Source organism: Bombus vosnesenskii, unplaced genomic scaffold (genome assembly GCF_011952255.1).
Source record: "Bombus vosnesenskii isolate JDL3184/JDL3185 unplaced genomic scaffold, Bvos_JDL3184-5_v1.1 scf7180000013263, whole genome shotgun sequence".
Classification (NCBI taxonomy): Eukaryota; Metazoa; Arthropoda; class Insecta; order Hymenoptera; family Apidae; genus Bombus; species Bombus vosnesenskii.
Genome location: NW_022882923.1, coordinates 3,198,434 through 3,213,082, shown reverse-complemented (window position 1 = coordinate 3,213,082; position 14,649 = coordinate 3,198,434). Strand labels below are relative to the sequence as shown.

The 14,649-nt window shown below is 32.3% G+C and overlaps 1 protein-coding gene across 2 annotated transcripts in view; it reads left to right on the top strand.

Annotated features, from left to right (window-relative positions):
* The window catches only part of LOC117232150 (lachesin-like), a 159,817-nt gene extending 145,407 nt beyond the window's left edge, over positions 1 to 14,410 (top strand). Inside the window, exon 8 of one of the 2 annotated variants that reach the window (XM_033491353.1) lies at positions 11,186 to 14,410. In XM_033491353.1, the coding sequence (XP_033347244.1) occupies positions 11,186 to 11,439 (254 nt within the window). In that variant the 3' untranslated portion in view covers positions 11,440 to 14,410. The remainder of the gene's footprint in view (positions 1 to 11,185) is intronic. The other variant, XM_033491345.1, reaches the window with a different exon arrangement.
* The last annotated feature ends 239 nt before the right edge of the window (positions 14,411 to 14,649 follow it).

Sequence of the window (14,649 nt, the reverse complement as noted above, 5' to 3'; positions counted from 1 at the left end):
ATTATCCACGAAGAAATTTTTAATATTGAAACTGAACGCAATAACAAAATCGTAAATGTTATCTATCGAAAAATAGAAACAAGAAAATGTATATTCACGATAGAACTTGCTACTTCGTCAAATAAATCTCACCAATTTCTATAAATTGACAGAAACCTATTCCGCAAATCTTTGTTCTGTTTTTAAATGAAAATAAACTGCTCCAAGTACAAATTTATTTGATACGAAACTTGTATCGAGTTTGTAAATGAAGTAATAGAATAAATAATTAAAGAAGAAACTTTGCAAATCTTACGATCTTTTGCGTTAAGTTAGACAAGGATAGAAAAATTTTATATGTCACGTGTTAACATATACGTACCAGTTCCAGGCTCGTTTATTTTACTCGAATTATTTCTCTGTAGTTATTTCCATTCGTAATAAGAATTAACCCCTTTTACAAACCTTTACGATCCTTTACAAGAAGATTGCATCATACACCTTTTTTAAACTACTGCAAACGTTTGCATTCGACTCAAAGAACTCGAGAAGTTAGAGGCCAAAGAGAAACATCGTCTTGCAGGTACTTTCTCGTTAGCTAATGATGTTAGTACCGTAATTCAGGAAGAAAAAAGGAAAGACTAAACCGGCGCCAGAGAATTTCAGACAGCTTTAAATTATGACGGGTCGTATAGCACGTCATGTCGCATCATATCATGTCAAAATTTCCTACATAAACGTCACGTGCTTGTACTGGACATGTTCACGCGGCCTAAACCACTCGAATGATTCCAGTTATTGATTTCAAGGGAAATCACGTTCCATTATAATCTTTTTTTTTTATTTGGAAAGATTATTGAGACTCATATAAAGACTTATGTAAAAAGAAATAAGTCAGGAATATGTTCAGTACTTTTGAAACAGTTAAGACATTTTCTATAGCTGTTATACTATTTGCTATTGAAAAGTGTAGAATACTAATCAGACATAATAACTTAATCAGAAATTGCTACTGAAATTGAAATTAATGAAGACTAATTCGAAATATGTCGATTGTTCCGCCAAAAATAAATATGATACAATTTATCTTCAACAAAGATGGAACGCAAATACAAATATAAAAAGAAGGTAATATAATTATAAGTAATAATTCAAAAATATAAAATACAAAAAAATTAGTATTCCCAAAAACTTGAATAGCCTTAGTGATCGAATTAACTGGTCTTTCTTAGTAAATATGTTAATAATTTATGTCATAATTATAGCCAAAAAATAGTAAACGCAAGTCTACGCAGCGCTTTATTCTCTTGCAAACAAACGGATAAACCAAACATTACACAAAACTGCATGACGCTTGCAATGTTTCTATCCAGTGCAGGAAACTCCATGGAGAGATTTATTTCTCTAAAGATTGCGTAGCACAACCCTTCATTTTCCACCTAATTTATGCCACCCTTTACAGAATTTCATTGAAAAAAAAGAACATCGTACGTGCATTTCCAGTTCCTTGAACAAAATTTCAACTGTGGAACGTGATTTCCGAATGGTATGCATACGATTAAACGGCTAGGCATCTATTCACGGTTCGTTCTCGGTTCTGGCTGATAATTAATCGGTCGCCCGATTAGAGTATCGGCCGGCGAGAAAGCCAAGGGAAAGAGAGGAGAACGAGCACGCGGAATGTAACGGAGAAAGAGAAATGGGGACGGAGTTAACGAAAACCACCATTCCATGACGATGCATCGAAAGAGAAGGAGAGAGAGAAAGAGCAACGACTCGGTTCTGGCACGTTCTTAATTATCGATAATTGTAAATAAAATGGGCGACACAACGTGCAATCATCGCCAGCATTTTCTCGAGTAATTGGCCCTACCATGTGAATTCAATAATTCACGCTCTATTGAAACGCACTTCGAGCTCGTTCCCTTCCTTCGATTCTTTTCTTAAACCCCGTGTCGTTCGTGCTTAATAACGTTAAGGCAATAATTAGCAGGGAAGAATGGATCAGGCTAGGTTATATGCTTCATTAAAGTCGATTAATTTCGATGGAAACCTCGTTCGAGCGAGAGAAGAACGAATTACCAGACAATGGTAAGAAGGGTGATGGAAAAATGGTAGAAGTAAGAGGAAATTAAAGGGATGAATGTGTTTTCAAGATGGATTCGAGCTGTGATTGGTTTTGCTCTGACAGCAATTAACCCTTGATGAAAGTTGAATGGATTATGACTCGCGCAGATCTTTTACGTTTATTAGTTTCCAAAATATATTTACGTATGTGAGTGAGTATATTTTTTATCATGCAATTTCCGAATTTTTATATTGCAATCTTACTTTTGCTTCGACGAAAAGAAAGTTTTTAATACTTGGGGGAATATTTTAGCAGAAAATTCAACCATGATATCACATATATCAACAATGTTTCTTTCATATTTTCCTTGAATTTAAAGAATTGTATAAATATGAAAGAACAGAATTGCGTTGAGAATGATCCAAATGACGTAATACTGTTAGGTTAAATTACAAAGTAGAAAATATATGTCATCTGTTGTATATCGAAGAAGAAGGAACATAATAGAGTATCGGGTTTGATTTGATATGAAACTACAATGGTTAAATGGTTGTTATTAACATTTGTTATGTATCCACAAAGAATATTCAAATGATATTGTTTAAGATTATAAGGACCTTTTTGGAATAAAATAGAAATTTCGGGAGGGATGATCAATAGCGTAATTATTGGATTAGGTAGGTAGATGTATACATATATGGGCATAAAGCATTCTGCGTGTGTCAGATATGTTGGGAATGTTAGATTAGAATTAGATAGATTGTACAGATCTGGGTTTAATCTGACTTGTCAGATAAGATATTGGCAGGGTGAGCCTAGATTAAACCATGAATTATAAGTTAAGTTTGAGTTTAATTCGTGTTTCAACGAGATATATTTAGTTATGGCAGGATGCCTTAGCACATTACGGATTTTAGTGGCAACTTTTGATGAAATATTACTATAATTTTCGAGTTTTCCAAAATTATTTTATCGATAATCCATTGAACTGAAGTACATAAAATATCACAAGTATACATATAGGTAAATATATAGATAAATCACTCAAAAGCCACATTATTCTATAAATTAAAATGTAAAAGAGAAACGATGGTGTTACAAAGATTATTTTAGAAAATCTACTTTTAAATTCATGATTTTTCATGTTATTTCCCCGCGACAAATAAGCTTATGGAAGCATGTAATGTGTTTTTTGAAAGATTCAATACTAATCATGTACTCGGGTAAAAACAGAAATTAATTGTAGCTGATTTGTTTAGTTTCAAGACATTTGCAATTTCTATAAAATTTATCGTGATTTTATCAAGGTAATTTTGAACGAAAACGTTATTAATGTTATTATCAAAATTCACGACATTTAATGTAAATTCTTAACAGCTAATATTACACGATTTTGATTTTATTAAATAACTGTGTTGCTTTGTATTTGTAACCGGTAGTAGTTAAAAATTCTACAAACATCGATCTAAAATAAGAAAAAATCATGTTTCGATTTTCTGTTAGTCTTTTGAATACCTGACTCCTTAGGCAAACCACTAGTTCTACTTTGTTAATTGGAACTAGGGTATAGAAGTACTACAGTCAAACAATTTTAGAATCGAATTGCATTGAAGTTCCAACGTTATCATTAGACTACACTATAATATAACCTCGTAGGCTTGTTTTACGTCTACCACGTGTATGTACGATAACAATGTTAGCAAATGTCAATATCGAATTAATTTCCAAATAATAAACTTGTAACGAAAATAAATCTACAAATTAATTGATTCTTCAAGTTATCAATTAATCTTCAATTATTAACTCATGTTTTTAAAATACCAATAACTCATAAGGAAAGAAATTGCAATTTATATAGTTCAAAAAATTATTTCCAGAAAGATACATGTTTCTTTAGCTAATTAAATTTTGAAAATTGAAAATTAAAAAATTCAAAGTTTACAATCATAACGAACTTCAAAAATTACCTTGATAGAGTTTGAGGTTTTCGCGGACTCATTGCTGAAATTATATAATTTTTTAATTATATTTAATATCATCTGAAACAGGAACATTTTTATATTGAAGACCTTTTACTGTTGTTTCAATAAAATATCGTTAATATTTTTACTCGTTTACGTTATATATAATTTTACATTATATATTGTAAAATATTTCGATAAATATTACATTTTGGCCCTTTCCATTTTTTCACGCAAGAATTCACGTTTATTGCATTGGCGACGCAATAAAGAATAATATTACAGTGTATGTTATATGGCCCTTATGTGCATTCAAGCAAATTCGGATGCACAATATGGTTTATAATTACGAACAAACGTGACTGCACAATTGCCGTCGAAACAAATGCAATTACAGCGTTGAAATTAAATTCAACAACGCAAACCTATATAAACAAAGAGCAAGTTTGATTATCGAACACCGTACGATTTAATATTTACTTAGACGAATCTCCGATTGCAGCAGACGCCACGTATGCACATTAAGATTTAACTTGGAATTCGAATCACTATGAAACGTACAACGAGCTAATTACAAATCGATTCAGCGTTCGGAACGCCATTAAGTGATGTAGAAATATTTTCTTCGTATAATTTTCATTCGTTAGATTTCGCTACTTCTCTGTTATCGTTTCCTTTTTATCCTTGTATGTCACAAAAGAGAGCGAAGTACATGAAAGCAAGGTATATTTTATGCCTGTGTTTCCTTAGCAATCCTACGAAGTGGTGAAAATAATTTCCTCAGACTCTGCGCAGCACGTCATAAATTACTTGTCTAAGAATCATAAGTTCCTTCAAGACTCGTGCACCAAAACGGAGAATCTTCTCGACAAAATGCAAAATCTAATTGACAATCTACTACGCAAACATTTCTGAAGAAAATTTTATTTGTCGACTACCTCCGGTTTCGGTGTAAGATGGAGTTGTAGGATAGTTCTGTTCGTAAATAAAAATAGAAATAAATATATTGCCATGATATTCAACCGTACATTTCAATACCATTTCTGAATTGTTCGTCAGAGTTCGCAACTACAAACAATCAAGTAATTTCTTCCTAGTGAAAGAATCTCAGGCATGCACGAAGATATGAATTTCGAGTCTCAGCTGTTTTACTCTTCAGGGATATTGTCTCGTTACAAATACCTTCAGATGAGATGGACAGCTGCTCGAAAATTTCCCAATATCTGTTGTATTCTATCGATTATGATAAAATAGGTGGTAAACCGACCCAACAACCCCAAGGTGTTGCAGGACTCCAGAGCAAAGGGCTTATCGCACTATCGACGAAATTCCTAGGACGTGGCGGAGCGCAACGATCCAGCTATACTATGGAGTAAAGCTCTATTTATGTGGACTGATCGAGAAACATACAGTTCGTGTCTTCTATTCGATAGAAAAGTAAAATATCTTAAAAATTGTAAATTTAAAGATATTGAAAAAATTAACTTATTTACTATACTGATATTTACTATAATGGAAGTGTTATATGGCATTTATAAAAATTATAGTATTTAACAAGATTGGTATCACACAATAACGCTTAAATTCTTTTTTAGAAATTTCGAAACTTGAAGATTAATATCTTGTAAATTGTAACAGAGAAAAGAATATCTACATTATTAAATAGTCGAGTAACTAATAATTTTCTTCAAACCGACTTTCACAAAAATTTACTTTTCCTAGCAGCGTCACTCTTTTATCGATTCGAGAATATAATAAGCATTCATTGATTCTCCCCTGTATGAACGCGAAGTAGGACCTCGAAGACATTAACAGTAATAGAATCACTCAATTAGAAGGCAATTCCTTTTCTACTTCTGGTTATAACATGGTGCATATTATAATAAATGTATCATAAAATAGACTCGAGAGTTTTTGGACTAAAGAATGAGTGAAAAATATCATAAAGCAAAGAAACAGAAAATATGTAGTTACAAATATATAGGCCGTGGCTGGAAATATCATACAAACGTAAAGAAGGCGATTCTATACGCAAACATAAATCAAAAGTTTAGTATAAAATGCTTCTATCCGAGGCTTAGTTTTCAAGAACCAAGTTCTTCTATGAACTTATACATACATATGTAGCTAAGATACGGGTTGGTCGAGTGAAATATCTCCTGATTTTATACTTTCTGATTTCTATCTATAGGTCATGTTAAAGCTGTGGACCATGCCAGAAATATTAAAGATCTCGATAATAGTATAAAATATTAGTCAAATTAAAGACAAGCACATTTAGAGTCTTAGAAAAACGTAACGTACTAGAGGCAGTAAATTTATGCATCACAGTAGTCAGACACAGATACTTATACTATAAGTAGGGCAACCGTTTCAATAATTCTTTCATAAAATGTAAACTCTTATCTCTCCCTGTTTCTTATTTTTTAAAGTTGGTAATTATTAAAAATCACGTGCCTAGTATAATTAATGTTTATATCATTTGTGGTACATTTTTATTTAATGTATCAGTATAAAACGATTCAACGATAAAAGTTAATTCTCGTTCTTATTTGTATGACATCGGTAAAGCGATTAAAGCCATACATTTGAAGATAATCCACATCGATATTACTGAAGTATGAAAATACTCCGCCAATATTAATCTAAACCAAACGAAGCACTCTATATAAAAAAAAAAAAAGAAGAAAATTCAATGCACCGTCAATCATTAAGCCACTATCCCACTGATTTCCAATACAACCATTCTCGCATCCGAGTCTGTAACCACACCACATACTCAAAACTGTCAAACCTACCTCACGCTGCAACTGTCCGATGAAAGAAATTTCGTCGTCTGACCCGCGGTCGGTTATTTAACAGTCGAACGCATCGACTTTTTCGGCAGCTTTAACCACAGAGATGACAGTGAAGCTGGGCTATCGCTTTCCAGCTCCGTTTAAAGGAATAATTGGAAGAAGTGTATTTTCGAATAACGCGGGGCCACGCTTGTGGAGGATCCGCTCACGGAGAAAATTAATATCGTCGCTGGGGCCACGGTGGACGTTTTCGATGAAGCGTGCAACTGACAAGTGCACTCTGGCTTTTACGGCACGCGACGTTCCAATACGTGGTTCTTGTGCACAGTTCGTCGATTATTTTTCCCGGGTTATTGCTCGATATCTGTGAAAAGCTGCTGGCGCTTTCACTGGTGGCACGTGGTCACGCGCGCGCGATTTCACGTAAAGCGGCTTTCCACGGCGCACAATTTGACGAGCATTAAATCCTCCGGGCCAGACTTCGTGGCGCTGATGAGATTCCGCACGTTCATCTTTATTAATGGACAGATCGGCGATAACGCGCGTTGCCATCGCGCAGCGACTATCCGTTACACGCACGATGCGCTGTCCCGCTCGATGGACATCGAGCTGTAGATTGGTTTATTGATTAAGTGAATGGATTCTCGGACACCAGTGATTTAACCTCGCTTAGATCGTGCTTTCGGTTTATGGTGTTAAGTTGTTGCTATATGTACTATGTATACTGTGCTAGATCTTGGCGTTATAGGTGAGCACTTCGGTTTCGATTTGGGCATCGTTTGCGTTTCGGTATAACGTTTATTGGTATCCTAAGTTGAGTCATGTAGCTTTTCATTGAATTATTTGAGCAAACAGTGATTAACGATAATGTTCAGTTGAGTCGTATACATACGTGTTTTATTATTTATTCAAGAAGTGTTTGCTTAGTTATAATAGGATAATGGGATAATAGATATAAATAAATGGAAAAGTAGAATGAGTTTATGTTGATAATTTGTTGATAATTCTGTGTTGAGTTGTATTATAATGTCATTATAATGTATACAGTTATAATGTCAAATTATTTTTTAACGTGTAACAATGATACTGACGTATCGATCTAACTGTTCAATCAAATTTTATATTTTATTAATAAGCTCCTAAAAATTGTTTTAAGTGTTTCCATTTAAGATAAACATTTATGCTACGTGATTAAACTAAACATCTCATAAATGCAGAAAGCAAAATAAAATTGTAGAAGGTGTGGGAAAGAATATTGATTTGAGATTAGCTCTCAGTATCCTGTTCCGTGCGTTGGCATAACATGAGTACTAAAGATACTATTTAATGCTATTACTTCGGTATACGTAACAATCACACCGATGAAACGGATTTCAAACGAGCTTATCAAATCAGTAGATATGATAGAAGATTACCGTAGACTGGCACAATCAAAAGCGCTTATCGATATACTGTGGTGGTGTAATAGGATTACGATACTACATTGATGTGAAACATTCTTCCTTTGCCGACCTGTATGATATGAAATGCGTCCGAAGTATTTCCTAGTGGTCTTTGTCGCATCCTAACAATGTACTTTTACCCGGTAGATAAAACGATGTATTCGAAACCAAAGGCTTTAATAATTCATCCCTATGTGTATTTCAATAACAATTTTTTATACTTTTTTCTTTGTATATCATTGTGAAACCAGTAATTTTTATTTCGATATACAGTAACTCACGAAAGTATTTGAACACCTTTTACAGCAGAGTAACTTTCGTAAATTGGAACGAACGATTTAAGTTTTCTTGTAAAGTTAGGTGGGTTAGTTTACTAGATAACGGTTAAAAAAATTTTGAAAAAATTGGTCAGAATCGGCAAGAAAATGGTATAAATCAAGTTTACAATTCTTTTAGTTGAACCTGTACTGAACATTTAAAAAATACATTTTTTAGATTTATGTCAGTTACATACCTACATACTGAAAATGTCATCGAAATCGTTTAACGTTGCTTTAAGGTACAAACGATTGAAAATGGTGGAAATCGCCATTTTCACAAATTTGAGTCTATAATTGTAATAAATCTAAAGATTCTTTCCTGCATAAACCAATTTCAATGAAGCTTTCAGTATGTATACAACTGACATAGATGTACAAAATATATTTTTCAAATTTTCATTACAGGCCCAGATAAAAGAATTGTAAAATTGACTATTATTATATACTATTTTCTTCGCGATTCTGACTACTTGCAAGTTATTCAAAATTGTTTCTGCACATCATCTAGTAAATTAATTTGTCTAATTTCTCAATAAGTCACTATATTCTAATTTACTATTATTCAGTTCATATTGCAATTCGTTATTAATAATAATCCTATGCCGTAACATTGCCTATTTTCTAAAATATAAAGCACCTATAATGAATATTTCAGACGAGCAAAATATATTTTTAACATATTGTTAATACGATAAATACGGTTAATACAGTAATTAAGCGATTCTCGTTTTCCATTAAAACAATAGAAACAGAATCAATATTCAATTAAATGTGTTACAACTTCTCATCCTACGAACAATTTGCTCCTGAACTTCCTAGCAAGTAGGTTACGTTTTAGTCCTTCGGTAAAGAAATTTTATTTTATTCATCAACCCGGTAAATTGGACTTCGAAGATCGTGAAATTCCGTTGCATTTCGTTCCACGGACAAATATTTGTCATGGAAGCAGGTCTTTGCGAATGCTGATTTCTCTTCAGAATTAGATTTTATTTAAATTTCATTTTGTCTTTTATTTAATACATGCAAATTTTATTCTAACTACGCTGCTGATTAAGTTGTATAATATCTTATTATTTCCGATATCAGAATCTATGAAATGAAATAATTTAAAAAAATATTTTGTACGTGGAAGCTCTATTTCTATATATCTATAAGTAAAGCAACTAATTTTTTCATTATTGGAATTATCTTAAAATATAAAAAATATATAAATATACATATAACTAATTAGAAAAATATGACAAAAATAAAGTGAATGTGCAAAATTGCTATTTGCAATTGATCTGGTCATTGTCTTGACTGTTTATTTTAGTAACATTTGTATATTCAATCAATTTAAAATAGTAACTTTAAGTACGTGATATAACTGTTAACAATTCACTTGCTCCCATAACAATATAAACTTCAAAACGCAAAAACTTGTAGTTGCTGAAGCGCAAAGCTGCACATTCTAATCCTTAAAGGTTTCGAACAATATGCTGTAACTATGAAGTTAGATGTATAGAACTGAATCCATAGATGTACCTTCGTCAGAGCTGCGTTAAACTAATGGCACACTAACTTAACACTGATCAAGTAACACAGTATCGTACATAATGGGGAATTTATGAGAAACTGATAGGGGTATGACAGTCCATAGATCTACATTTGCAACATTGGCTACGAGATCCATAATGGGGTTTTTGATTTCTACCTTTCACATTGAAAATTAACGTAAAATTTGAATTTTCGGTATTTGATATCGTTTTATCAAATTAAATTAAATTTTATCAAATTAATTAAATTCAATTGCCAATGAAAATTAATGGATAAATATTACACATGTAATTACCAGGTATTTATATTGTTCGATTTTCATGTTTGGATTTTATGAAGACAAATTTTCCATTTAGATTATCTGCAGTTATTTCAAGAAAAACGACTTGCAACAGTGTTTTCTTTTAGCAGTTAATAATGATTTACTATTAAATTAATCCGAAACAATTATTAAAATTCATTTGCTCGATCACGCAACCTCAATGGACACAATAATGAAATACAATATAATCGCATTACCAATACCGTGCGAAATCTCGTATTGAAATACATTGAAGAATTTCAATAAAATAAAATAGAGTTATCACATATACAAGGTGTACAATGTTAAAACATTATTGCAATTAAATTATAAATCGCTTACTATATACGACAACGTTTCACTTAAAAATTGAATGGTATCCAGGGCACCATAATACGATGTTATGGATGAATGATGTGCACACAAAAAATATACGGCGATCAATATCGTCTTTCTAAATGGAATCCATATATTCTTGAATGCACGAATAATACATTAAAATCAGATTCCTACAACATCAGTACCCACTATACCATAAAGCATAGCAAATTTGAATTCGCGATTCGACGTAAAAGCGTAGCCAAAACCCTTCATCATAGGTTCCGAGTACAAATCGTTTCCCAATCGCGAAACAAGATCTCTCGACTCGATTCGAACAAGGCGAGTGATATTTCTTCCAGAGTTGCGACCATTTGATCGGAGTACGGCTGCAAGCACGCCGTAAATTCCGAGTCATAGCCAAGAACGTGCTCTTAACACGGTAAATTCATATTTTTCCAGGGATCGATAGATCGCCGACGATGCGTAGACCGAACACCAGGCGAGATTCGAAGAAGAGTTGGAAGATGGATCACAGTCACGAAAGGAACACGACAGGCATGAAGGACGAGCCAATGCCGAAAAGCGTCGAGAACGATGATGAACAGGTTGATTTTCAATCGGCCACTGCCTCGTCGCACTTTCACTGTCATTTATTTGCGAATCTTGGCATCGCCGCGATTACTGTCATCTTAGCCGGTGGTTTGTCGACGTAGACCATTCTGTGATCGTTATTACACCTGAAACTGATTAATTCGCGTCCGGATGAGTCTTCAGGGTCACGCTAGTCACTTACAATATACTAGCTACCAACCAGATTGAGATTGTAATTGTACGAAGTGCATCGAGGACCAGCCAGTTAAATGTTTCTTGGACTTTTTGTCTAAGTGAATTCTCACAGATTTGAATGGGAACGTTTTGGAAAAAGCGTATTCTAACATCAAGATTTTTCAGAACATAGTGGACGCTTGGGACAGTTCACGTTTTTTTTTTTCGAGAAGATTTTATTCTTTCGTTAATCCTTTAGCTGCGGGAGAAACACGTATACGCTATGAGGAAACGGCTGCAGATTTATTGCAGACGTATAATATCGACGAAAAGTTTGGATGTACTAGATATATACACGTATTTTTCAAGGTGGTAAAACTTTTTATATTTTCTTTTTTTTATAATCTACGCTGATTCAGAAAAGTATTTGGACGCTTACTGTAGAAAACCTTTATGCCGATATTATAAATATTTTGAATTTTCAAATTCCACTGCAATGAGACACGACTGTCATGATTATATTGGTAAAATTTTAAGCGAATCTGAAAATATGCGTAGAAGTAGTGCACCTGTATATTCCGCAGTGTTCAGAGAAGTATTTAAACAGTCAATTATCCATCATGTTAATAAACCATGTTAACCTACAGAATAACAGAAGCTGTTTTCTATGTTTATCATCAGTATCAAAGATAATTGGATAATTTAAAAAATCATATTACATCCAAACATTTTGCCATTATTATTTTGTCGCCAATAATTAAAATAGTAATGTCATGAAAATATGTTATTTGCGGAAAACCTTCTATTGACTTGCGAGTATGTCGTTCTCGATTTTATATTGGATTTCAGTTCAGCCACAGCTAAAGGATTAAGAATAGTTTTACCGGCGGACAAATTACTCAACAAAACTGCGCGTTTGTTTAAAACAACGGAGCTTGCTCTGTTTCTTCTTCCATGTTCTATCAGAATTTAGTAACAGTCTGAGTATACATTTTATTTCGGTTGAATAAACATGTATCGATGAAACGTTGTAAATTTTGTTAGAATAAAAGAAAGTGTTGAAGACAAAGTTTTCGTACAGATTCGATTCTTGGTTCAAAAACTTCGAGAGGATATTTTCAAAATTTCTAATTTACGTATACTGTTATTTGTTCTGAAATACCTAAATCGATTGGACTCAACATATTATATTTTCCTACGTTCTATTATAATTTATAATAATGCTTAAAAATATTATGTGATACAAAATCTTAAGGAGAAAAGCTTTTATGAAGTCTTCGCCTGTATTTACTTTTGATAGATTTTTATACATGTAAAATTGTTTATAAAGTTGTTCGTACCCTTATTATAGCATTTATTAATTTTAAGATCGAAGTATTTATGTAATTTATATTTCGAACGTTTTGTAAGTTTCCATTGTAAAAAACGCCGACACGAAGCGAGTAGTTTCTCGCGAATATGTAACGCTTGTACCTAACCTACATATGTATATGTAAATATCAGTTTCGTGACGTAGCGACATGCCTTTGCTTTACGACAATAATTTTTTCGATTATATTATAAACGAAGCCTATTATTTGTAACACGCAACAGTGTAAAATTCATTCCTAAATTCGTAAAACCATATTCTGGTCGCATTATAGTATCGCATTAGTGTCGTTCATGCCATATTTTTAAGCAAAACAAAATATTTAAGAATGTAAAATATTTAAGATTATTTAAATAATTTATTTATTTAATTCCTTCTTTCCTTATAAAGCTTGATTTCTTTTATAAAATTTCATTTTAAATTAGTATGTACATACGGAGAACTCGAAGAATAAATACTATAATTATTTAATTATATTGCTTTAAATTATGTTAGAGATTTATTTCAAGTATTGCATACTGTTTGACTGATTCTGATTCCATCATAAACAACATAAAAGTATTGAACACAACACATTGTTGAAATTTTTATAAAGATGTTATTAATGTTCAAAAAGAAATGTATATCATGTGTCATGGTATAAGTTGTTAGTTATCAGAGCAGACATAGTTCAAACATCAAATTTTATTCATGCAACAGAGTGATGATGATAAAGTGGTTCTGAAGTAGATGGCTGATTTAGGAAGGTTTATTCCACTTACATTAATAAGATTCAATATTTCGCATTTTATTTAAAACTTGCGGTATAAATTTTAATAATTCAGTAATAATCAATATTGTTTTCAGCTGTTATAAATATTTACAATGAGTATCTATTGAAATTATAATTATTTATGTTTCCTTCACGCGAAGAATGAAAGATTTTTCAAATATTTAGTACAATTTTTGAGTAATTTCTAACATAATTTTGCAAGAATAAGTATTATGCAATAACCATAAAAACATAGTTTTATCGTGCTCTAAAATTAATCGTTTCATGTAGCGAAGGCTTTCTATGGTTACATACATGCGATAAGTTTGTCCACTTCAAAGATAAGCAACAAACACAATTCCAAAACTCGACCAGCTAGTTCAGAAACACTGTTTGTTCTCTACATTCCTACACTTACATTTTCGTAATGGGTACAAATGCAAATGAGTTTATGAGAGAAACTGTGACCTCACTCCCTTCCAACAGCTTCATCGTTCCATGAATGCGTTCACAAGTACTGTACCCAATAGTTAACGATACGATTATCCAAAATAGTACGATACTGATACAATATCGATTAATGTACCATAGGCACGTACTGCTTACCCGAGCAAAAATGGAGTTTCCAATGTATATGTTCGAGCATATAAACTAAAAGAAGGCTGGTACACGATTATTCTTCCTTTAATTGATCTAATTATTTATGACGACAGAAATCTCAATCATAACCAGAGTTGCTATTTTATTATATTGTAAAATTAGAATGTTATGAATTGTGATTTAGGAATTACAAAAAAATTCAAAAATTATGTCAATTAAATTTTGTCTATAAAAATATAAATTTTTAATTAACAATAGATTATTTCTGAAAATATTTACTAGAAAAAGCTTAAATTAAGAAAATTTAATTTAAGAAACAATAGAAACAAAAACACATAAATATATGTATATGTTATTGTTACATCAAATCGTCAGAGCTTTTTATTAACTCATTCCCTTCTATCAACCTGGAGATATTTCAAGAAAAATTGTATCTGT